This window comes from Crassostrea angulata, chromosome 3 (genome assembly GCF_025612915.1).
Source record: "Crassostrea angulata isolate pt1a10 chromosome 3, ASM2561291v2, whole genome shotgun sequence".
In the NCBI taxonomy this organism is placed as follows: domain Eukaryota; kingdom Metazoa; phylum Mollusca; class Bivalvia; order Ostreida; family Ostreidae; genus Magallana; species Magallana angulata.
The window spans coordinates 23,043,331-23,070,422 of record NC_069113.1 but is presented as its reverse complement, the minus strand read 5'-3'; the positions used below and the strand labels follow the sequence as shown (position 1 = coordinate 23,070,422).

General features: G+C 33.9%; 2 protein-coding genes and 1 pseudogene across 2 annotated transcripts; 1 reads left to right on the top strand and 2 right to left on the bottom strand.

Annotated features, from left to right (window-relative positions):
* Nucleotides 1-876: 876 nt before the first annotated feature.
* LOC128176418 (uncharacterized) lies at nt 877-3,932 on the bottom strand. The gene is made up of 3 exons (XM_052842722.1): nt 3,844-3,932; nt 3,000-3,138; nt 877-2,450 (listed from the first exon to the last, which is right to left on the bottom strand). Exons 1-3 carry the CDS (start codon nt 3,901-3,903, stop codon nt 2,296-2,298), a joined length of 354 nt encoding a protein of 117 aa, XP_052698682.1. The 5' UTR covers nt 3,904-3,932; the 3' UTR covers nt 877-2,295.
* A 6,292-nt stretch (nt 3,933-10,224) lies between these two features.
* LOC128176416 (E3 ubiquitin-protein ligase TRIM71-like) lies at nt 10,225-13,249 on the top strand (annotated as a pseudogene).
* A 10,874-nt stretch (nt 13,250-24,123) lies between these two features.
* Nucleotides 24,124-24,858, bottom strand: LOC128176414 (uncharacterized). Its single transcript, XM_052842718.1, has one exon. The coding sequence runs from the start codon at nt 24,855-24,857 to the stop codon at nt 24,132-24,134; it is 726 nt and encodes a 241-aa protein (XP_052698678.1). The 5' UTR covers nt 24,858; the 3' UTR covers nt 24,124-24,131.
* Nucleotides 24,859-27,092: the final 2,234 nt, after the last annotated feature.

The following is a 27,092-nucleotide window of genomic DNA, read 5'->3' as shown; positions in this document are numbered from 1 at the left end:
AAAACAATTTGGCCATTACATTCGTTTTGTGGGAGCGGCAAAATAGACTTAAACGCAAGAGTCTCGCAATAATTAGAGGTGAATAGTTGCAGTTTATAAACCGGTGGATGGGTAGAAATTACGCCTAAAACTCAACTTAAGAATTAAATTCATTTTCACACTCTATTATTCATTATTCAATTATTTACTCTATCAAAATCTCTTATCAATTTGATTCCCGACTATTGGTCTTGAAAAGTAAAACTTATAATCCCTTTTCAAAAAAGAAATGCAATTTGTTATAAAAATGCATGTAGTTTTGGAGAAAAAAAATTACAAGCAGAAACACATTGCTTTTCATAGTTTTCGATCAGACTATTTTCATCTAAATTAAAATTATATATTATCATACCATATAATATAATTTTATTCAACATAATTAAAATTGATTCATATTTTGATTCAATTACAATAATGTAACATGATACAATACTGTAATATGAAATGATATGCTTCGCGTTATGTTGTATTATGTATTGTATCGCGTCAGGAAATATTTCGTCATGGGGAAGGGGGGGATCTAATATAATCAATGTTGACCTCAACCTTAGTCAATATTTGTTCTTCAATATTCTATTACATGATACGGTTTTGTATCTCTGAAAAAAGACGTGAGGTATGACCGTGACTTAGATTTCATAATCGCTGTTTATGCATTTTTTCTGTGTGTAAATTTTTTTCGTAAACCCAAAACAAGTTTGGCCATACAGTAATGTACATGAGTATTTTCCATAACAAAGAACTTGGTTGGAAAACTTGGTTTTAAATCCTTGGAAATGTTGAAAAAAAAATAGATTGTAGCGTATATCGAAGTTGCATATTTATTTACCAACAGAATAGGAGCTTTCAGATTTATTGGGATATATCAAAATACAATTTATGATGTTACATTCAAGCTACAGAGATGATATATACATGTACACCAATTACAGCTCCAAGATGGCCTCACAACATTCACTACAAATTCTACATCAATGTCTTATCTACATCAATTAGAAACAAAAGACAGCTTTATATTTGATTCACAAATATTCATGATATGTAAGTGTTTCAAAAAAATATTAGTGCTCAATAATTACAGAAAAGTACATGTATGAAAAAGTAAAATCTCTACAAGATTCAAATCCTCTAAAACTGATTAATTTAGTACTGTGTATGAAAGTACCAAAAATATAACAAGACAAAAAAATCAAAATTTGTGATAGATAAATTTCATAATCTCCAATAAATATATAAAATTATATCAATAATTCTCTCTTTCATTTAAAATAGCACTTTAAAAGTGACTACTGCATATATTTTTCAATTTTTAATGTAATATTTACTCCATGTAGTACCAGCCTCTTTAAAAAATATTTCGAAGTAAAAATTATTAATGACTACCTATGTTAATAATAGCTCTATAAGAATTATCAACAGTTAGAAACCAATCTTGTTAACTGCTGACAACACAAATGTTATAATAGACAGGTACAATGTATATACTATATATACAATTTTGATATTGAATGATTTCTAGTTCAAATCTATCCAAAAAAAATCTCAAATACTTATTTACTTTATTATGAGAAGTAAATCTAATCAAGATAACAAACTTGGCGTGTCAAATCTTTATTCTTAAAAGTCTGACATCACACAATAGATTGCACACAAAATTATTTCATCTCTGTAAATGAAGTGGGATAATTCCCCTTAACTTATATAAAGGTATAAAATGAAATAACCTATCTTTGTTTTATATAGGAAGAAAGAGATAAAAAAAACCAGTTTGAACATGCTTCGAAGTCAATCAAAAGCATATGTAGTACAGGCATAAACTCTACAAAGTGACAAAGATTGGTAAGAGAAAAATTCTTGTCTTTGAATAATGAGATGATCTACACATAGATGAGAACAACATAGCTACCATAACTCAATATATCACAAACAACAGAGCAGTATTTCCACCATAGGTCAACAATACTGGATCTACCACACATCTCATATCAGTGATAATAAAGTAGAATAGAAATCATTGTTTCTAATAATAATTCTCGACACAAAAAACGCAGTCCAACAAATTCACCACAGAGTGTGCCAGACATCAACATATTTGTACATTAATGTACAGTGATAACAAGTTATTTGATTTGTGTGGACTGTCGGGAGTAAATGATCCATGTTTGTACCTGAATGATAACTATGAGCATACAAGAACAAGCCTCCATGAGTTAGCCCTGACCCCTGTCCAGCCAGTGTTAGTACTGGGGGTCGGTATTATCTTGCACTGCCCTTGGTGAACTGTACCAGGTATTTCAGACAAACCTGCCGCGGATCCTCTACTATGTATTCTGTGTATGCCGGGTAGTGATAGAACAATTTATCGTTCATTGTCACTGTCTCTTCCAACATACCAAGAGGGATGCTATATCCTGTAAAATGGAAGAAACAAGCTGTAGAGATTTCACTACAGAGCACATAGGTATACTCATCAATATATGGAAGTGGTTCATAAGCTTGCAAATAATATTTTGAAACCTGCAAATAATATTATAAATTTTTCGAAAATTGCATTGAGCTTGTCAGAATTTCTGATGACTTTTAAATATTTGATCTTCAATTAGTTGTGATAAAATTTGATTTTCATCCAGTGAGTATTTGTGCCATGGCAAGGGAATAAGTTAGGTAAGTGAAAATCACAATAGTTTACCATTACATGGAGGCAAAGATTCTATTAATTAGATTCTAACCCTGACTTTATCTTTGAACCCCTATTTCAAGATCCTAACATCATTTAAACAGTATTGCTTAAAATCCAGATGGCACCCCTATGTATAATCATACACTTATCTGAGAAACATCGACAAAAATTATCAAACAGCAGAAAAGAGTTGCTTAGTGAGTACATGTGAGGATAACATAAACCTAACCCAGTGAAAGCATATGCATTCAATAGTATCAAAAGTAGGTTTAACATTTACCTCCAGGCATGGTCACTGTGAAGTCCTCATCAGGCCGCTTTTTACCCTCCACAACACGACTTCTGAAGTCAGTATCATTTAATTCGCTATCAAAATATCCACTATTAGGTTCCTTGATCTGTTCTTTACCTAGAGCAACCTGCACAAAGGAAGGAAAGATTAAAATGATAATTACCAATGAGAGGGTGACCAGCTCACAAGGGCTTCATTCTTAGAAAAGAACATAAGGATGAAAGGGGCTTTTTGACATTGTTCTTTTCTGACATGAAAATTCTCATACTAATTTGGAATTTAGGAAAACCTTTCAAGTATTTTAAAGGTCTGCTTATATCAATCTGTAAGTTTGTGTGAATCCGCAAAGCCAGTGCCAGCATGTTCAGTGTTTGAACCACGCCTGTGCTGACACTGGGTGAAGAATCCACCGACACAGTCCTCCAGTGGACGTGTCTGTCAATCTATGATAATATAAAACCACCACAGTCACTGCTCAAACTGCATGGGGAACATCATCAAGAGCAAAGCCAGCAAAAGCATTCATAACAGTGTCTAGCAATATCATGTAAAACAGCAAAGCTAGCAATAGCATTTAAAACAGCATGTTTAGAAATGGCACTTCACATATTTATTCTCATGCTTGTAATTTTTTGCAATTTCAAAATCTTCCAAATTTACACAAAAACCAGTTTAAAAAGCAGTCATCAAAGTAATATGCAATGAAACACAATTAAATTAACACTGTAGGACAAAGCACAGAATAATATCATAAATGATTATACGGTTTTAGATGTGGTATTGCCCAAGCCTTACTTGGATATTGAAAGGTGACCAGAAACTTCCAACATACCTTACATAATAAAGCAAGTTTTACTTCAGAATCACTGCTGGTATTGTAGCAGTAGTTCATACTTTTGGCAAAGGAATCTGATGAACAAATCCCCTGGAAAACAAGAGAAAGAGTCAAGATCACCTTAAGAATGTTATGCAAGTTAACGCTCATCACATGTTCAAATAACATTTTCATAGCCTTATCAGAGTGAGGTGCAGAATACTAATGAAGTTGGATGTACCACAGCCATGCCAGAGGAGTTTGTGGTTATCAAGACCTAGATTTCGCATTTCCTTTTCCTCACCCGGGCGACAGATTTTGTAGATTGCTTGAACTTCAGTGCTATGACCTAAGTTTAAAACAACACCCCATGCAACGAAGTGAACCACATGTATTTATTGCTACTCTATTTTATACATAATGTATGCACTGGTAGTCCTTATCAAAGTAAACTGAATGTACACTTTTTACAATTTTCACTCCTCAGGTATGAACAAATATACTCACATTTGCTTTTTATAGAAGATTATAATAAACTTTACATGCAACACAAATTTTAACAGAGCGCTCGCCCATGACCACTCTGTTTAACACGCATCAGGTGTACATGTATTAGGCCTCAGGAACCAGGCTATACATGTATTCCCTTAACAGGAAGTGACATTACTTCTAAAAGCCAGGGCGCGATTGATTTTCAAAAAACGTATACTCTTGTAAATCAAGTGCAGTCGTGTATCGTTCAGGTGAAAACCGAATATACACTTTTTGTACACCGAGTCGGGGGCATGCGTTGTTGGGTGTAGCACTGACATCAATATGGCGGACGAATGTTATGATTAGAAACTTGACAAATGATTTTTTGTAATATGACGAATTACAAGTCACATATACTGTGTCTTTTGTAGGAAAGCTCCATTAAAGGACGACTGCACTTAGCGCCGGGTTTTGGGTCGCTTCGGTCGCTTCTGTTAAGTTTATTTCTTAAAGAGACAGTACGGCGCATCTTATCAAAAACCCGACTTGTAAAAATTTTCCAATCGGGTTCGGTATTTTTGTATTACTCAAGAATGTATAAACTTTCAAAAAATTGCACAGTTCTCCATGAAATAAATCTAATTATTTTATTAAAATTAATAATTACGTATAATTATATAACCAATCACATATTCACAACGCAACATGTTCCGAGGTTTAGCCTTCTATACTAATACGCATGCGTATTACTGTAAACAAAACACATGCAGTGCTTGCGAAGATACTTCTGGATATGTTTGTTGATAAAAATATGTCATTTTTACTTCTCCCAGGTTATAATTGTTCAAAGTATTTAAAATAACCACAATTATTATATTGTAAGCATGTACTGTATTGTGCGTGTTTATCATAGAAGTTACTACAACTTAAATTCATTATAGTAAATGAGGCCCCTTGAGGGGTTATTTGATATATTTATGTCTGTTCATTTTAAAATGAACTGAAATTGGTAAACCATTAATAAATTACATGTATCTAGAAATGGGTGATGTGTTCCGTTTAAAGAGTCCCTTTATCCTCGTATACCATGATGACCGTAGTCGGACGAAGATCTTGTAGTTTTCAGCACGTGTCAATTACTGTCAATCAAAGTCAACGTTGTACAGATAAACGGTAGGCCTATCAGATTATTCCAGTTTGTACGACCCTTAAATTTTTGGAAGCACAAAATTACGTTAATTGGGTATGCGAAAGGGATTTTTTTTATGTATTTCAACTATTACATTCAATGTTATTTCTTGTTTCCTAACGATACAATGGGTAAATCTGAAGTTATTAACACATGTGTTTTCAGCTGTACTGTCTCTTTAACCTAATATCACTTTTGATTATTTTATTAAAGAGTCTTGTCAATTTCCAACATATAAATGAATAGTTTAGACTGTGATACAATTAACTCATTCTATGCTTTTCTCCTAACAACTGTTTTTAAAAAGGGGTTTTGCCTGTCCTTGATCGAACATAAGATTGATATTAATATGCATGAGAGGTGGAGCTGACATTATCAGAATGGTACTAAAATTAGACTAACATAAATAACAATTCCATGTATAAAAAAAGATATGTGATCACTCTTTCATCATAACCCTATCTATTCTATATGGTACATATATACTATTTACTATAGTTTCAACCATTAGACCACCACTATATAAGTACAGAAGTACAGAAGACTTTAAATCAATGTTCGACAACTAAACGTGTTCGAAAAAAATTGTCCACATAACATGCTACCTTACATACTTGATAGAATTTTGTATTTACAAAGGTACCTGAGATATGAAATCACGTGGTGAATTATAATATTCAACATGTATCAATCCTTGGTTACAACAGAGAAAGCGAAATTTAAGTAAGAAGAATCAGTTTTCTCTCATTTAAACCATGAGCGCATGTTTACGAAAGCCGAGAAGGATCATTCGAGATTCGAGATTCGAAATACGAGATTCGAAATACGAGATTCGAGATTCGAAATTCGAGATTCAATATCTAAATTAACCAATCAAATGATGGATCTGAAACCTGTATCCTAGCAACATCAAACTGTTCTAAATAAAGATCATTCGTACATGCTCTTTCCTACAAATAAATGTCTTAATAGCTCTTATATTGTGGTTATAAAATGGTTAAATTAACATTGATAAATTGACCCCACACAGGATAAACAATTAAATTAGTGATAACACTGTGGGCTTTGCAAATCTATGTGATTTTGTTTGTCCTGTATGTCTTTCCCCCCCCCCCCCCCCGAACCATTTTAACCCGTTGTGTATTCGCCCCAACTGTGTAAAAATCGGCTCGCGAAGAAAGATCTGTTTAATCTAAATAATAAAAACTGAGTGTGGTTTTAGCTATGAAACGAAATTCAATGAAATAATCGACATGTCAAAATATAGGTTATCATAAAGTTTTAAACCATAGAAGATATAATGATTTACAACCTCAACGACAACAATCCAGATAGGAATAGGAATATTTCATGCTTTTTTTTATCATTTTCGCTAGCTAATGTAAGACATCACAAATACCCCAAACCCCCTCACGGAAAAGGAAATGCTAGGTGATGAGAGAGAGAGAGAGAGAGAGAGAGACAGACAGACAGACAGACAGACAGACAGACAGACAGACAGTTTGGTAGTGTCAAATTCAGTTTTGATTTAGAATTCGAAATTAATTTGATTTGTTACAAGCATATATAGACAATAATTAAGCCTCTAAAAGGAGAAAAGAGAGGAGGTAGCTAGGGTAGGGCAGACCAACTAGCAAGCTTTAATTTTACATCGACTCTCTCTCTCTCTCTCTCTCTCTCTCTCTCTCTCTCTCTCTCTCTCTCTCTCTCTCTCTCTCTCTCATCACCTAGCATTTCCTTTTCCGTGAGGGGGTTTGGGGTATTTGTGATGTCTTACATTAGCTAGCGAAAATGATAAAAAAAACCATGAAATGTTCTTTAAATTGTGTGCGGATATTGTACTCCAATAATCTGTTTTCAGTATATACATTTCAAGAGAGGGGGGGGGGGCTTTATAGTCCTTATTAGTTTGCCAGTTATTCTGTCCACACTTTGTTTTCTCTTCGTTTTCCAGGTTTTTTTATTTGGCTCGGCAAATTAATATAAAACTTTCTGTGTAGCTCCATAACGATGCACGGTAGATAAATTATGAGTAGGTTTACTTTTGATAAACAGGTACATGTCCAAACTTGATTTTTAATTTGACTCTTATAATCGGATTTAATATTCCAATAAATATAGGGTAGGAAGAGTAGACGGGACTTTTTTGCGCATATCCTACTGTACCATTCATTCAACACAGGTATTAGCACTCATCGAGTTCGACTTGCTTTCCTTTTTTTCATCCACTGGATTTAAAGCTATTAATTTTTGAAAATATTTTGAATTTATGGCCTGATTATATATGAATTAGAGCTGCGCTGGTGCATCTATTTACCCAAATGGACCAAAATATAACCAAATGAATCTAAAAATTTTGACATAATTAGTTTTAAACGTACGACTCTTTTTCAATTCTAATCGGGTATGTCCTTAAGAAAAATCTTGAACCACACACATTTTAGCAAATAAAACGACAATTGTTTCATTTTTTTATGGGGAGGGAGGTGGTGCCGGTAAAGGACATGTATTGCTTGTGGCAGTTGTGCTATACTCTCATTTGTTATAACAGGTAATACTACATACTGATATAAAATGAAAGTTTCCAATTACACTGTACATAGCTTCTATCATTTTGACCCGTGCGATAGTTTAAAACAATTTTCAAAGCATTTAATGTAATTCAACCGATCATTTTTGAAATTTAATTTTCTGGATCCCTGCCTGATACGTCCGCCTTCTTCTATATTAGAATTACATGTACGTTGGCCATATGTACACATTAACTTAATCGGCTATGTTATGGGACAATAACATTTTTTATCAATGTTTTTGCAGGATAGGTAACAAATAACAGCCTATTTGTGGGTTTTTGCACTGATTATTTGAGATAATTTGCCGCCATCTTTTATGCATTCCACACACCACTCACAGTTTCTTTATTTGGTGTTCTGTGTGTATGGCGACAAATTGGTAAATTTGCACCACTCACCCCTTGTAGCTTCATCCTGATTATATTTTATCTGGCTAAGTGTAATGTAGTAGTATATTAAGTACACACATTTTTGCAGTGCTTATTTACATCTTTAGAGATTTACTTACAAAAAAAGTAAACATTTGTTTGACTTATATGTAATTATTGTCAATTTTGGTGCGGGGGGGGGGGGGGGGGTAGGAAACTACAGAGAAACTTAACTTGGCTGTGAAACATATGCTTTTATTCGTTCTTGTTGATATATCAATAAATGAATTATAACAAAATACATGTACAACAATTAATTTTGAAATATTCATGCACAATCAAATTTTTAAAAAGTTTTACTGTTTTCTGCACAAGAAATCGGCAATGTGAACAAATTGGCACCCTATCATCCCTACCTTTAATTGTAGAGAGTAGGTATCCTTCTATATTGAATACAATTCCAAAAGTAAGACTCATAATAAGTTGTTTACTGAGGAAAAGGAAAAAAATTATATTTATTAATAATTCCGTATAATGTGATAATATGTCAATGATTTGTTTATAATCATAATACTAGTGTATCACTGTATGCATACATAAAAACGATAAGTAATGCTTCTATTTATTAGTGAAACAGGACAGATTATTTATATTTAGATTATTTAGATACATGTACTAATCTTCATGCGGGGATCTAGAAAGGAGGGGGTCAGGGGATCTGGACCCCCTCCTCGGGAAAATTGGAGCTTATTAAATTAACATAGTAATTTTTTTTTAAATTGGTCTAGGACCCCCTACAGAAAAAATTAGCTACGCTTATGAAGTTCTCTACCATAACCGCATTTTTACACAAAAGGGGTAAATAAACCCGGGTTTTAAACTATTACTGGTGGTGAAATACCCCAGGGTTCAAACGCATCAGGTGGAAATGCACCAGGGCAAACAAAATCACTTAGATCCGCGAAGCACACTGCATTATTACTAGTCTACTTAGATATTCTGTGTAAAAGTAAATACAAATAATTATTTGTGAACATAGCATTTATTTGTAGGAAAGAGCATGTACGAATGATCTTTATTTAGAACAGTTTGATGTTGCTAGGATACAGGTTTCAGATCCATGATTTGATTGGTTAATTTAGATATTGAATCTCGAATTTCGAATCTCGAATCTCGTATTTCGAATCTCGTATTTCGAATCTCGAATCTCGAATGATCCTTCTCGGCTTTCGTACATGTTTGCCTATAAATCATCCATAACTTAGATGATGCAAATATAAACCCACTGTTAAACGGAGAACAATAGGCAAACATGTGCCTACTATGTATAAAGTAGGTATAAAAGTATAAAAGAGGGCGTCCTCATTATCATATGGTGATTCAAGACCCCCGCCTATGAAAACAAATTCCTACTTGATAACAGCAGACTTTTATTTAACGAAGTCACGTAAAGTTGCAGTTTGAATGTTGAACATTTCTGCAATTGAAAGAAAAATTCTTCTTTAAAAGGTTACTTTCTCGCAAATATTGTATGTCCTTCAGTGCAGTCATCCTTTGAAAGGTGTTTGTTGCATTTACATCAGAAAAAAGCCTCGGATTGCCGTTGAACATCAGATTCTCTGTTAAAACTGCACCCTTTTCCACCATATTTATTCTCATATTCTCTACCCTTTTTACACTTCCCCATTTAAGTCACTTGATACACAATACAAAAATGTCTACACCGGTGTAAACCAGTGTACACCCAGTTATGTAAATTAAGCGCGCCCATAGTGTATAAGGGTCGTTGATAAACCGAACGTTGATTTTGCGCCCGTTTTTATTATTAGGTTGTTTGAGAGGGATTTTCTTTTATTTTGGAAGTTATGTTCCTAATATGAGGTAATATTTTAACCAAGAATGGTATATTAAGACGAAGTTTTGATCAATGAAAGTTGATATATAATGATGAATGCACTAGCAAACATGCATCCTCTTAAGACTACTGTAGTGTTGTGTGATATCAGATTTAATAACTGAACAAATGTACATGAATACGATACTTAAAAAGAATGCCTCTTTTTCTTACTATCGCTATGGATTGCCTATATATAACGATTTAATCTAAAAAAAAAAAAGAAGAAAAAAAAGATAAGAGGTTTTTTGACTTTGTAAAATGACACGACATTTTAACTTCTGATTGGGCATATACAAGTTGTGACCTTTGTCCCACTGACACCGTGTTATCTTGTAAAAGGTACATTTAGAGTAGTGTTTACTTTATATGAATTTTATCTAAAGTATGAAGTCCACTAGATATGATCATGTAAAATAGAAAATAACAATCTTTTGTAAATCATTGGCCCATGGAGGGCATATCAACAATACAACTAGCTGCAGCTAAAATACATCAAGCATAATTTGTAAACTTTACAACGAAATCTGTGACATTAAGAAAAACAGTGTTAATTTAGTATGATTACATACACCAAATATGGCTCCCTCTGTTTCTTACGTAAATCAATTGTAATTCATAGATTTAAAAAATTGAAATCTACACGCCCCGTTTACCGATTGGTCGTAACCTTTATCAACGTAAGAAAGTCACGAACTGAACTGCACGAAAATATCATGATGATGTCTGTCTCAAATTCTAATAGAACGCGATTTGGCTGTTTGTTTTAGCTTACGTACTGATGTACATTGACAGTAATTTAGTTAATTTTACTTACTTTTTGCAATCAATTTAATGGATTTCTTTTCAAGTTAACGCAGGTTATATATTTTTTCTTTTGCAATATCGCTACCTTCTTATCCCGCATGAATTACTAAACAAAGCATTGCATGTATCCTGGCGAAAAAATACCCTTCTATCATCGAAACATCCATGTATTTTTTAAATTACCAGCCCAGGTAATAACTCATTTGCAAACTTAATTAAACAATGTATGATTTAATATATGTTTCTGATAAAAATCTTTTACAGGGCACACAAAATCTTTCATGATGGCATCTAGAGATGAAGCCCAGCATGTGGTGGAATGTGACCTGTGTCAGCAACCAGTCTCATTTTTCTGCAGACGGTGTGGGGTCAATCTCTGTGACCCCTGTGCCCTCATACATCTACGCGTGAAATCGAAAAACGGACATGACATTGTAGATTACACCAGCAAGGATGATGATGACACATGCCACTGTGATTCCCATCCCCAAAACGATTGTTCCGCGTACTGTAAAACTTGTGATGCTCCGATTTGCATGCTTTGCGTTTCTATCAAACACAAATCGCACGAAATGTCAGAGCTTTCCGATAAAATTGAGGAACTTTTAAAAGTCACTGCACGGGAAAATGATCGGCTTCAGTCATCTAAACATGAATTGCAAAGAACTCTGGATCACACGACGAAGCTGCTGTCCTCAATACCCTCGGTTTACCAATTGAGAAAAGATGAAGTTACAGAGCGGGGAGAAGAGTTGATCAAACTGATCGAAAAGACCGTGAAAAAACTTCACCAGGAACTGGATGGCATGCAAAAGGAACACGAGGTTGTACTACAGAAACAAAAGACAGAATTGGTAGAAATGATTAGAAGAGTGGATGATATGAACGCAAAAACGGCAAAATTACATACAGCAAAGAATGTTAAAGAATTACAGAGTTTTGTATCAGTGTTTCAGAATCAGAAGATAATGAGTGAGGTCTCAAAGTATTCCTTTCCGAACTTCTATGAGTATAAAATAGATGAATATTTGGAAAATAAATTAAAAGAAAAGGAGTTATCAGGTACAAAAATATCAAATGTACCAACAGTTACTTCTGTTATAGACACTGGGTTCCCTGCTAATGAAGAGAATAATAATCGTCTGTATGACATGGTCGTTACCGAGGATAACAAAGTGTGGATGGGAGGAGAGAGCAAAGAACTGAAGTTGTTTGATCTCCAGGGACACCTCCACCACACCGTCAGCATTACTAACAAAGGGATGTACTTATGTATGTACAACAAACAAGTAGTGTACAGTGGAACTAAAGCCGTAAGAATGATATCAGACACCGACACTGTGGTGACGATGTTCACTACCGGGGACTGGCAGCCATACGGCGTCACACGCGCCGCGTCCGGTGATCTACTGGTCTGTCTCGGTAAAGACGATCAGTCCAAAGTCGTCCGATACAGCAGTACCGGTACCGTGCTCCAGGAAATCCAGTACGACTCGCAGTCAACCTTTGTACAAACAGGCGATTTATATCACTGAGAATGTCAACGGGGACATTATTGTAGCTGACTGGGAGAAAAACGCAGTCATTGCCGTCGATAGACTGGGCATATTCCGGTACTCGTACTCGGAGAAGGACAGTAAATTTAAAGTTTTATCAGTCGCCACTGATTCTGTCGGTCAGGTCATCGTTACAGATTTTCTCGGTAAGAAGATTCACATACTGGAAAAAGACGGACGATTCCTGGGGTACATCATTCCTGAAGGAGGAATAAAAGCTCCACGCGGCGTGTGTATCCTTGGTGACGGTGAGATGATGGTGGGAGAGAATCTGACCGGAATCGCCAAAAGAATCAAATACTTAGAAGCATGAAAGCACATCAGTTTTATTTTTATTTGTAGCTAGTCATAATAAAGACAAAATGTATAGTGTAATAAAATGACAATGAAATAAACCAAAATCTGCTGATTGTAAATTGTCAGAATATACCTACTGTCTGTGCGTGGAAAATCTTTTAAATTGTATCAGAAAAACACTTTCAGTTTCTGTATCATACAATTGTTTGTTTATTAAAATCCGAAACTTTAAAACTATATATACGTGATAGTGATTTTTTTATAATGTTCATGTTATTATTATACACTGATAAATGAATAGAACTTGAGAAGTCTTTAAGGTCAAAATCGGTTGCTTACATAAGTAGCTAAGTAGCATTAAATATCCCAATATGACTCACTGTAAAGATCTTCTCTATTATGGTACTATATTTTGTAAAATTTGCCAAAATTTTGTGCAGTTTTGTTTCAGATAATTGCAAATGAAATGTTTTATGACCCATTATCGAAATAAATATATTTATGAATGATACAAGTAACACGTGTTTGTATGGAACGCAATAGCTGCCTTAAGGTCAATTTCATTTTATATGAATTGGTATATTTTTTATATGCAATAGTAATATCATTATATGCAGTGCTAACATCATTATATGCAGTGCTTACATCATTATATACAGTGCTAACATCATTATATACCTTTATTTTGCCATTATATTCAGGGGTAATATAATTATATGAAGTGGTAACATCATAACGTTATGTCGTAAGATCATTATGTGCAGTAGTTTATTCATTATATGCTATGAATAAATTTTAATATGATATGATAAACTCATTTCGTACAGAGCTAAACTCATAATGAACTTTATAGAAACCTGTTAGGGTGGTGCTCGGTTTGACACATGTGATCTCAGTATTGCCAAGTATAACATAAAACACATGTAAGGATAAGGAAAGGTCATTTATTAACTAAATAAATGACAAAGTAAATTATGCAACATGATATAATGTAAACTAACTAAATAAAAGCAACATTTGTAAGTGAACAATTTCACAGAAAACATTTTTCAGTTTACATTACAAGTATGTTACATGTTATAATAAATATATTGTTCAATCGTTATGTTACATGGTACACTCTTCATGTGCAGTTGCAAAATCCTTTTATTCAGCGCAACTTCTTGACATCAGGTGATAAGTTCCTTATATGCAGTACTAACATCATGTTATGGTGTATTAAAACCATTATGTATGATGGTAAAACCTTTATGTATTGTGGTGAAAGCTTTACATGCAATTGTAAATCCTTTATATGATGTGACAATTTTATGATATGCCGTTGTTGAATCATTATAGTATGAGGTAAGTTCTTTACATGATGTGATCATTTCATTATATGGAGTGGTAACTTCTTTATATGCAGTCGTAACTCTTTATGATGAGGTTGTAAACTGGTTTTTCGCTGAAAAGTTTTAATGGGGAAGAGGTCCAGTTTTATTTTGAAAACGATGCCGCGTTCACATGCACATTTCCTGGTCAACTTGTCGTTTGTTTTGAAGAGAGAGAGAGAGAGAGAGAGAGAGAGAGAGAGAGAGAGAGAGAGAGAGAGAGTTTGTTTCTCTGTTCTTGATACATCGATGTGTGATAAATCGAGTGAAATTTTAGTAGAGTACGCGTTTAATTTTAACAGTAAAATAAATTTCAAAAAATGATTGTACTTTGTAAAAATTTAATACCCCCCTCTGCTTCTAGATCCGCGCATACATTTAGGAAGATCACTTTATGTATCTTGATATTAACATAGAACAATTTGATTTCTACTTGCTATCGTGTTTTAAATATACATGTAATTCTTTGGAGCTTTTTAAATTAATAAATCTAATTCTGTCTCTTCAAAAACGTTTAAATTGAGGAATTACTTTGCTCTTGATTGTTAACGTTATTTAAAATAATTTTAATAGCATCCATATAAAACGTAGTGCTTGGAACAAGCTTATCCGTATTTTGTTGATTCTTACATTATTGCACGGCTTGCTTTTAACGATGTCGAACAATACGTATATATATTTTGAAAACGACATATTTAAAAAAAAAACACCCATTTTTCAGTAAAACCATTTTACAATTTGTTTAATGCATGGGGGTCTTGAACGGGGGTGGGGGTGGGTCGCGGGGAGGATCCCGCCCCAGAAAAATTCAAATTTCTTAAATTTCCATGAAATTACCAAAAATTTGCCTCGGACCCACCTCCCCCCACCCCTTTGGCAATCTTCAGTATTCATCGCACTCCCCCCCCCCCGAAAAATTTTCTGGATATCTGCAACAGCTTTATGGAAAATAGCACAGGGACTGCAAAACCTTTTTTGTAGGATTTAAAATACAAAAATGCATGCCCGGTGAGCTTAAATTTTATACAGTGTTACAACCATAAAAAGAGGTTAAGACCAACCAATTTCCTTATTATTTCTTAAATATCAAATTAATTTTAAAAAAAATGAAAAATAATTTTTATCTATGTCTATGAATAAAAATCTGTCTATTCCTTTTGTATTGGAGGCATTGATCAGCGAGGAGTAGCACCTACCTGGTACATTGAAACAAAGGTCTTTCGACTTTGATTTTAAAACGCTTGCTTCATTTTTTGTAATTTCTTTTACTCTTAAAATAAAAGCATACTATACGTATACTATGAATATTGAATAATACTAGTAATACATTCGATTTTTCACACAAAGTGGGTTCAATGATTGATATTATTTATTTATTTTTAATTTATTTGTTTATGTCAAAGCATAATATTAACACAGATTAAGTACATAATCCCTGCTTTCAGTATTTTGATTTAAGCATAATACAGTAGAAAAAAAGTTACATATACAAAAATATGCTTTTCTAAGAATATACGCATATACATATGTGCATAAATATTTATATTTGCACAATGTAGACATAAACATACATAACATAGTTGCATAAATATATGTGCAATGAGTTTGAGGTTTATGAACAGGATAGATAAAAGAAGGGGGAGAGGGTAAATGGGGGTGGGGTATATGGATTTATGTTTCTGCTAAAAAAAAGAAATTTTAAACAGCTTTAGTTTTTGAAATATCATATATGTGTGTGTTTAATGACCCTTTTATGATGATAGACAATTATAGTTTATTAAAAATATCTTGTCAGTGTTTTTCATATTCATTGTATTTACAATCTTTCAGTAGTAAATATTTTTCTATATACAACCTATCTATTATCGTTTTCTCTAGACAAACAGATATATTAAATTTATTTAGCATCCATTCTTCTATCTTAACCCAAAGCTCTTTTACATGTACACAGTCATAAAAAAGGTGTTCTATTGTTTCTATATAGTTCTTGCAAAAAGTGCATGATGAAGAACTCAAAATATTTAACTTAAAAAGATATTCTTTTGTTGGAACTATTCTATGGAGTGTTTGGAATTGAAACCACCGGAGTTTTGTTTCCTGTGTAACTTAAAAGGGAGTTCAAATATTCTACTCCATGTTTTTTCCGAAAAAAATATTTCCATTAGCATGCCATTTTGTCACAGCTATAATAGCTTGTTTACAATTATATACCAGTAATTGATACATATCGTTGCATCCTTTTTCATTTTTAAGAAATATTTTTAAAGATGAGGGGATATGTGGTCCAAAGGCTTTATCAAAAGGTGCTATATGTTTTGTTCTTGAGGTCACTGCCTTTTTAATTCCACAATATTCAATAAAGATTGTTTTTATATTCATTTCTAGAAATTGCTCGTAACTTATAAATTTCCCATCAACGTTATATATAAATCACACAATAAGAAGATGCCTGCATTGAAGTAATGTTTAAGAAAGATAGGTTTATTTTCTATTTGAATCTTTGGGTTGTCCCATATTTGTTCATACCAAATGTTCATTTGTGTTTTACTAGAATTTTCATTAACCTTAGTCCAGCATAGAAAAACCTCCTTCCAGAAAGGATTTGTAATAGTCTTACATATATCAAGAACAAACGAAAATCCCCTTTTCCACAGATTACCCGTATTACCGTGGTTTACTGACTCGAGTATTGGAACCCATTTACTATTTGAATGTAGTATTCGTCTGATCCATGTGGATTTTAGTGCAGTTATAAATTTCCTATAGTCGATCATCTTCAGCCCCCCCCCCCCCCCATGTCTATAATCCTGAATGATTGATATTATGATATAGATGTTAAAGGACAGATAAACAAACTCTCTCTCTCTCTCTCTCTCTCTCTCTCTCTCTCTCTCTCTCTCTCTCTTCAAAACAAACGACAAGTTGACCAGGAAATGTGCATCGTCACAACCAACGCGGCATCTCTTTTTAAAATAAAACTGGACCTTTTCCCCATTAAAACTTTTCAGCAAAAAACCAGTTTACAACCTCATCATAAAGAGTTACGACTGCATATAAAGAAGTTACCACTCCATATAATGAAATGATCACATCATGTAAAGAACTAGCCTCATACTATAATGATTCAACAACGGCATATTATAAAATTGTCACATCATATAAAGGATTTACAATTGCATGTAAAGCTTTCACCACAATACATAAAGGTTTTACCATCATACATAATGGTTTTAATACACCATAACATGATGTTAGTACTGCATATAATAAACTTATCGCCTAATGTCAAGAAGTTGCACTGCATAAAAGGATTTTGCAACTGCACATGAAGAGTGTACCATATAACATAACGATTGAACAATAGTTCATTATGAGTTTAGTCTGTATGAAATGAGTTTATCATATCATATAAAGATTTATTCATAGCATATAATGAATAAACTTCTGCACATAATGATCTTACGACATAACGTAATGATGTTACCACTTCATATAAAGATTTTACCCCTGAATATAATGGTGAAAAAACAGTATATAATGATGTTAGCACTGCATATAATGATGTTAGCACTGCATATAATGATGTTACCACTGCATGTAATGATATTACCACTGCATATAATGATATTACTATTGCATATAAATGAAATATTAGTTCATATAATATGAAATTGACCTTAAGGCAGCTATGGCATTCCATATGTTTGAATGTTTAAATGTTGTTGTATCTATATCCAATCTCTGATTACTCAGGCTTATAGACAGTTACCTGGGTACTAAATTGCTTAAAGGGGCATGGTCAGGATTTGGTTAACTTTTTTCTGTTTTTATTATTTACAATGCTTTAATAAAACATTTCTAGTGACCAAATGAAATTTGAGGAGTTAAAAGCAAGATTCTTTTTATTGTAAACAAGGCTCGTGTCCTGTTTTTGTTTGCATAGGTTTTAGGGGTAAATGCGGCCATCTTGTACATTTGAAGATAGGAATGTAAACATTTCTTGAACTTTTTTTTCAACAAATGGTCGTAGAGAGGACACCAATGATCCCCTTCATATTTTTTCAGAGTTTTTAATCTTCAAAATAAGTCTGTAACTGTGCAGTTCGACGGGTGTTCTGAGTGATTATAAAGGCATTGTCTTGTTCTATAATGTATGACTCCATATTTACATGTATTGCTTTTATATCTTTTGGCAACATTTTTGGCCAAAGTCGGATAGAAACAGAAACAAGCCAGTTCAAGAAATGTTTACATTCTTATCCTCAAATGCAAAAGATGGCCACACATCACCCTTAATGTACCCGTAAAAAAAATGTTCAAGCTAATTTATCCATTCTCTTATTCATTTAAGCAGAAATAATTAGTTCCTAACGTTTTAACACATTCATTTTAGGTATAAAACTTGAGAACTGGAAAAGATTTGTTTACATTGCAAATAGTAATATTGCAGGCAGTGCAATTCGCTGATCACTCAACGAATGACACTCTAATAGAATAGAAATGCCTTACTGAAGCACTGTAAAGATTACCATCTTACGAAAAAATAGACGAAGACAATTTATTAGGAAAACCTGCAGTTGAAACTATACCACAACCTGCAGTATCTGCACAATCTGCGGACAAAGTTCTTGAACGGCTAGACCTTGCAGACACAATTTAAAAACTTGTTCCGTACACACTTGAACTCAATGCTGGATAGTTTCTCAGAGGAAATATCAGTTTCTGATAAAGATATTGATAACAAAACTAAGTCCCCCAAGAGAGATATGTCAGTGAAGTTCAAACACGAAGGAAATAAGATATGACTTTAATTTTGATTATATGGTGATTTGGCAAAAGGTACAGAGACGTGTGTCTGACCCCACCGCTCGAAGATTGGTGACGGGATTACTAATAAGCTTAATAAGAGGAACGAGTTTATAAGAATTGCAGATAAGTCTCACGAAGGTTGGACAACGGTCAGAGAGCATGAGAGTGATGGCCTTGCGTCAAATTATGATGATGTAAAACGCATACACTAGGTAGAGACCCGCGCCTTATATACGGACAGTCAAAGAGAAGCGCTATGCACAACCTTACCAAAAACCAGCTACTACTGCATCCAACTCCAATAGCAAGGTTTTGTCTGCTACTTCTCATTTACTTATCATTTCAACTGTATACACAGCGTATCAATGTGGGCAAAGGAGTAAAACGCAATTTGCGTAAATGTATCAACTTTTTGGAATCTATTGGTGCCAATCAATTTGCATTCTTTAGATATTATACGGGAAGGTTATATTGTTCCTTTAAAAAGTAATCTACCCTCTATGTATTTCAAAAATAATAAATGAGCAAAAGATGATATAGAATAAGTAGATAAGTCTGTTTGAAAAGTTCATTGATCATTTCTATGTACTAGTATCCAGTTGTGGAAAATGTTAATGACAAGACAAATGTATCTAACTATTGAGAATAGAGTATGCTTGGATCTTGTAATTATGTTTTGAGTCTCAGTTTACAATATCTTACTGTTCGTTTGAACAGGTGAATTACAACTTAAAAAGTAATATTTTTTCTCAATACCGGTATCACGCGTACATCATAAATTGCAATTTACAACGATAAGCAGCGTCATGACGATAACACGGTTAATTTGTCAGTAGTTTATTTTTACCTTTAAATTCCAATTCTCCAATTTCTATTTATAAACGGGTATTTGTCATTATGTTCTAATTCGTTACACTCAACCGAACATAAATAATTTATAAAATAAATAAACACAGTGTGTAGGTACAGAAGCGCTCTCAAGAGTGCAGTTTATTCGAATAAAGTTATAGACAAATATCTTCAGTTCTCCTCAGTTCTCTACAATAATGAGAAAAATTGTTAATTACAATAAAATGATACACGAAAACAAGTAGGGTGGGTGGGTGGGTGGGGGCCACGTCTAACTGCACGAAGAGAGAGCCTTCGAATGGCGCTAATTTCTTTATTCACTTAACACGAGAAGTCGCGCCTCTCTAATTTACATACCTGTATAACAGGTGAAATACTTATTATAGAAACCAATCAAATTTGGTTTCCGGTATAAATATAAATAAACAAAAACACGTGTTCGATAGACACACGTGTCATCATACCTTTAATAAATACATTTATGTTCTAATTCGTTACACTCAACCGAACATAAATAATTTATAAAATAAATAAACACAGTGTGTAGGTACAGAAGCGCTCTCAAGAGTGCAGTTTCGACAAATAAAGAAAGAGTTATATACCAAGATTTTTGGAAACAGAAAGTTTACTTTTTAGATTTTCGTGAACGTAGCCGTCTTTAGCATTATCACTTTTCCACCGCCCGTGCTTTTTAAAGAGTCTATCACTTACTCCTGAAGTTGCGGCAGCCGTGGCCCCACCCGACCGCAGACTATGCACACCAAACTTTTTTGAGTCTAAACCCAAAGTATTTAATGTAGACAAAACAATTTCTCTAACTCTGGTATATGACAGTGGTGCCTTACATTTCTTGAGTCTATAAATATTGAATTTCTTGCTATAAGACAGTTGTCTGAAAATATATTCATCTGAATTTTCTTCTATACCAGACAAATTCAAATACCTCTCTAGTAGGTTCACAGGACAGTTTTGAGAACTTGTGCGTGAAATATATACACAACTACCCTTGTTTTGAACATCAGTTTTGCTTTTGGGAACAAATAATTTTAAATGTGATTCATGAAAAGTTACATGAGATCTTTGAATAATGACAATTTCAGAAAAACGCAGAAACCCTGCATAACCCAACAAAAAAATGAAACAAGTACGTAAATCGAAAAGCGATGCTTGCTTTCCTCCCAATAAAGACACGATCGAAGACAGAATTTCTGGTGTTATAGGGTCCTTTTTTGTAACGGGTTGACTGGTATCACGTAAACAACCTTCCTTTGTGAACTTCACCAAAGTTGAGTCACATGGGTTTGAAAAACCTGCCAGTTTATGTGCCCAAGCTATAGCATGAACAGCCTCTTCTATTTTGGGAGCAGATTTAAAAGTTTTCGCAATGTAAATCAGATAGAGAGATACATTCACATCTGTTGTTGGTAGATTTTTGACATGAGGTTCAAAAGTCTTGCACCACTTAGAAAATCTGTTAAATGTGTACCTGTATTTTTTGGTTGTATTTTCGGCCCTTGCTTTAAGGCAATACGATGGTAGGAGTTCGGCCAACTCTTGGAGCTTTGGGTCTTGTATTCTGGAAAATAGATTACTCCACCTCCCCACCGAAAATATATCTGCAAATCGTACAAAATGAATACATATACATGAATATGTATATCTAAAAACATCAAGTCTAAGTATGCAAAATCATTATATATACCAGGAACATCTTATCAGATGATTCTTACTTTCTGTAAAATAAAACAAATCGTTAATTAATATATTTAATTTTACCAAATCATCTGCAATACTTTCGTACCAGGACCTTTATCAATTTTAACCAATAATTTTATTTTAATATCGTCTGGAGTACCATCGTATCAGGTCCATTCAATAAATACGCCGTCACAAGGAATCTAACATACACATGTATAAAGTATATAAACACTATTGTCGTCTGCAGTACCATAGTACCAGGACCGTAACATTAAATAGCAGTTTTTAAAAAATTCGATCGTCTGCAGTACCTCCGTACCAGGACCTTATCAATAATATATCTAGTGTACCAGGACCTTTCACTGCAGTACACACCTCTGAAATATAAAACAATCAAATCAGTCACATTTTTGTAGCGTCCAGCCGGATAGCTAATACTGATGAATAAAATCTTTCAGAACCAAATATGGAATTTTTATTCATTCCTTGAATAAAAATCTTTGTACTGTCTTCAAACTCGAGTACATCTGATACGTAAACAAACGTTTTCAAGTTATCTTTGAACACATAGGGCCAATAAGGCGCTGAAACCCATTTTGGGACAATCAAAGTCCCTTTAGCATTGCAATTAATTACATATTTAATAGTTTTAATAACTAAAGAAACTGGTGGCACAAGCCAATTATTTTCATTTCTCCAATCTTGTGTGAAACAATTCACAGCCTCTGTGCCAGGATTCCAAAAAACAGAATTAAATCTTTGTAACTTTTTATTATTTGCATTTGCAAATCTGTCGACGGTATGTGGACCCCATTTTGAATCAATAAACTGAAAAAAATCTACAGACACACCCCAATCATCATAGTCTATCAATTTACTAAGATAGTCAGCCTTTTCATTATCTTCCCTTGGAATCCATTGAATATTGACTGAGATGTTATGTCGTTTACAGAATTCAAAAATGCTTAATGCCAATTTTTGAAGTTCTAATTTCATGCTACCTGATTCGAATATTTTGACACAATTTTGATTATCTGTAAACCATTTGACAGACTTGCAGCTTAAATTATTTTTAAATGAAAACAAAGCCTGTTCAATTGCTCTCATTTCCCGCCAGGTTGAACTCTTTTGCGCTTCTTGTTCGTTCCACATCAGGTGAAATTTCGATTCGTCTACCCCAACTGTGCAGGCCGCCGCTGCAACGTTACTAGCATCTGAATAAACAATAATACATTCTGGACCCGTATCTGCAAGCTTTCTAATGTTATAATTACGTACGTTTTGTAACCAAAATCGCAATTCTCTAATTGTCTTTTCCTGAAATTTGAGATTAAGTCTTGAATCCCAAGATTTCCTTAAAACAATCTCCATGTAAGAAAATCTGGTCATTAATCTGCATATGTTTCCTAAAACAGAATGTAAAGACATGATCTTTCCTGCAACCTTTGCCAGACATCTTGCTGAAACATGAGGTAACATATCGATAAATCTAGATAATGTCTCTTCCACATCTTTTATTCTTCTTTCTGGAATGGAAATATTAAATTCTATAGAATTCCAAATTATGCCAAGCCATTCAATTTCTTGCACTGGACTGAAAACAGATTTCTTATGGTTAATAAATAAACCGGCCTGTTCCAGGGATTTTTGTATGAAATCTGAAATACTTTGACATTCCTCAAACGTCTGAGCCATAACTAAACCATCGTCTAAATACAGAACAATTCTGATGTTACATGCTCTCCAGTATCTAACCATAGATCTAAGACACTTAGTAAATACAAATGGTGCGCTCGATAGACCAAAAGGTAGTACCGTAAAACAATAATATTTTTCTTTCCATTGAAAACCTAAAAATGTTTGGCATTCTTTGCTAATATCAATGTGATGATATCCGGATTTCAAATCGAACTTAACTAAAAAACAATTTTTATTGAAATATTGTAAAGCCGTTTTGTAATCTTCAAATTTAATCTTTTCTTTCTTTATATAGTTGTTTAAAACACTTAGATCTAAAATTAGACGCTTCTTTTCCCTGTTCTCAGCTACACTCAAAGGACTGACAACAAAAGGCTTGAACGGAACCTGTACAACGCAACCTGATTCCAGCAATTCACCAATGCTATCTGAAACAAAATCAGAATTAGATTCAGCGGACTTGTTATTCTTTAGAAATATCTTGGGGGGATTTTGTTCAAAATTGATATGATACCCGTGCTCAATAATACGCAAGATTTGATCATAAGTACCTATTCTTTTCCAGAAATTAAAATTCTTTGACAAGCTTTTCTTTATTCCTTGATTGGTTTCTGAACCACTAAAATTCATTTCATCAAAAAATTGAATATGTTCTTTCATTAAGATATCATTATCATTACATTGATCAAACATGTCAAAACTGAGTAAATACTTATCATCAACTTCATTTTGAGGAGGAGGGCGCAGTGCTGCCGAACTGAGAGGGGCATCTTGATTTCCAGTGTCCCGTTTGGAAACATTTGTAGCAGACGTCACTTGGTTGCGGTGTGCGCCTGCTAGCTGCACGAAAGGGCTGAAGGAATGGGTTTGCTGTCTGTAGGACGTTGTTCTGCTGTTGCAGACCATAAGAAGGCAGCTGAGCAGGAGAGCCAGCCGCAGCTGTTGGTGCAGGTTTGAGATAAGGAGAGAACCGGGACTTCTTCCCCTGTTTCGTCTGTTTGAGCGCCCTGTTTTCTGCACTGCGGATTCGTTTCTCGTCGTCCGAGTTTTCAGCCACGTCGTTGAGTTGGTACTCCTGTACCGTTTTCCACCCAGTTGGTGACCCATCTGCAATTCTTATATGCTTTTGTCTTGTGTTAATTTTCTCTCTCAAACGTTTAACAGTATCTTTATCGTTGGAAGACAAATCTTTTAACTTATCAAGTTCTTCAATACACTCTTCGTTGAATATGTATTGCACTCTGTTACCTTCGAACTTGAGCTTTCCGGCGATGTTATCTTTCAGCTTTTTCTTGAGCAACTGTGCAGAGTTTGTGCTGTCTTCCTGTAATTTTTCAGCTAACTGTTGAAATTGAGAATTTATTGTTGATGTCAGCAGTTTCACGGCGTCAGTCAAAGCGAAAGAATTGTTTGTAGTTTCTCCTGGGGTTAGGATAACTTCTTCGAGCATCTCTTCGTCGCTTTCTGAGGAAGCTAACCAAAACACGTCTAACTGCACGAAGAGAGAGCCTTCGAATGGCGTTAATTTCTTTATTCACTTAACACGAGAAGTCGCGCCTCTCTAATTTAAATACCTGTATAACAGGTGAAATACTTATTATAGAAACCAATCAAATTTGGTTTCCGGTATAAATATAAATAAACAAAAACACGTGTTCGATAGACACACGTGTCATCATACCTTTAATAAATACATATATCAGATCACATATATATAAACAAAATAGCCAGGATAGATTACGGACTTCCTTTGTTGTCAACTTAGACCACAAATCATGGACTTTTGCCGTCAGTTTATTGTTGTGATCCTGGTTCTGTGTGTTGTCGGTGATATTGGGTATTTTCTAAACTCTGTATGGACTGGTAGATGTAGTAAAAATCACGGTTCGGTATCCCAGAACCCGGGTTTACTAATACCCGGCGCAGACGCCTGGGTAAGCATCGCAGCCAAGGCGGCTTCCAAGGCAGCAAAACATTTCTCTAAAAAAGCAGCAAAGAAAGGCAAGAAAGTTGGAGGGAGTGAACATACCAAAAACAAACGACCTAGTACAAAACGCAAGCATCAGAAAGGACAGGCCCGAAAACAAAAGGATCAGACTCGGTCAAAGGGAAAGAAACAAAAGGGGGCACCAGACAGAAGCAAGAAGAGGAGAAAGCGTTAGAGAGGTGTTCGAACACAGTGGATTTGTTGATGAATGTCATGTTGTAATAAGGTAGATTACCTTCCTAAGTACCTCTGTATATAGCAAAATATATCAAATTATGAAGTTTATATCGTTTTAAAGGGGCATGGTTACGATTTTGGTCAAATTTTATTTTTTTGTTTTTATTATTTACAATGATTCAGAAATGCATTTCTAATTATCAAATAAAATTTGACAGTCAGTCGTAGAGTTATAAGCAAGATACAGGGATCACAATTCTTTGTCATGTAAACAAGGCTCGTGTCCTGTTTTTTGTTTACATAGGTTCAATATACCAGTAAGAAATCTTTTTCCAACTTATTTTTCTATCTTTTAATTCATTCTAAGCATAGATAAACAGTTCCTAACGTTTAATACATTCGTTTTAGGTTTAAAATTGTAATTTTTACTTGAACGTTCAAAATGTTAACAAACGCTTTGTTTGCATAACGAAGAATTTCAAGCTCTGTAACTCGCTAATAACTCAACAAATGACACTCAAATTTCAGTTGCCTAATAAAAATGCCTTTCTGAAGCATTGTAAATATTAAAATCGGAAAAAAAAATTTGACCAAAATCGTGACCATGCCCCTTTAAATTACGAACTGTATCTTATGATCATCAAATCTATTAATTATGCGTAAATGTATCTAACAGTGAGAATACACATATCATAAAACATATTGACATCATGCTAAAACATTTGCGTTTAAAAATAACTAATATTCTCTCTTGATTTTGTTTTGGAAAGGAGGCCGGTAACTGCTAGTATTTAATGCATTACATCATCAAACAATGTCTATAAATGTTTATCGGTATAATCGGGTAGTTTATAAACATATACTTTTCTACACTCAAACCTGAGAGTAGGTTTAGTGATCTTCTTAAAGTACTTCAACACGGAACGATGAACAAGGGAGAACGAATGCCACTACATTTATAGATGTGAAGTCTGAAAGTACTTCAAATAGAGAAAAATCTACATTGTACATCAAACGTTAAATAGACGCAGGTTTTTTGTATTTCTATCTTTTTACAACTTTATAGAATTAAGTTCTACATTCATGTACTCGTTAATGTGCAATTTTTTCCTTTAACTGATTGGTTTCTGTGCTATTTGTCTTAATAAATATGTTATTTTGTTGAAGTCATTTTTGTATTTATTCTGACTAAATTGCTCTTTATTATCATGTCCAGCTGATAGTTGTTTTGCTTACAAAGGCTTAACTATTGCCTGATTTTATTTAATCAAAAAGTGTATTATGATTTTGTACACATTTGTTAACAAGGTATACAAAACAAGAAGTTATATTATTATTGACATCTATGAATTAATTTTTTTTCGCATTGTTCAGTAACATGTCTATTCCTTTGGTGTAATGAATAAAAATTGAGAAAAGTGTCCATCTTGTTAATGTCATTGGTAGTGAGCCTTTGCGCTTTGAAAGAAAGATAAGGTATAATAAACAAACTTCTCCGAAAATTCTCACTGCATGTTGCTA

What these genes read in the sequence shown, in the direction of transcription:
- LOC128176414 (XM_052842718.1), bottom strand. Translation starts at nt 24,857, where the DNA reads ATGCTCGAAGAAGTTATCCTAACCCCAGGAGAAACTACAAACAATTCT.
- LOC128176418 (XM_052842722.1), bottom strand. Translation starts at nt 3,903, where the DNA reads ATGAACTACTGCTACAATACCAGCAGTGATTCTGAAGTAAAACTTGCT. An exon ending in AACTTGCTTTATTATGTAAG is followed by an intron (nt 3,139 to 3,843) that starts GTATGTTGGAAG and finishes TCCTTTGTGCAG; the next exon opens with GTTGCTCTAGGTAAAGAACA. An exon ending in CACAGTGACCATGCCTGGAG is followed by an intron (nt 2,451 to 2,999) that starts GTAAATGTTAAA and finishes TCCATTTTACAG; the next exon opens with GATATAGCATCCCTCTTGGT.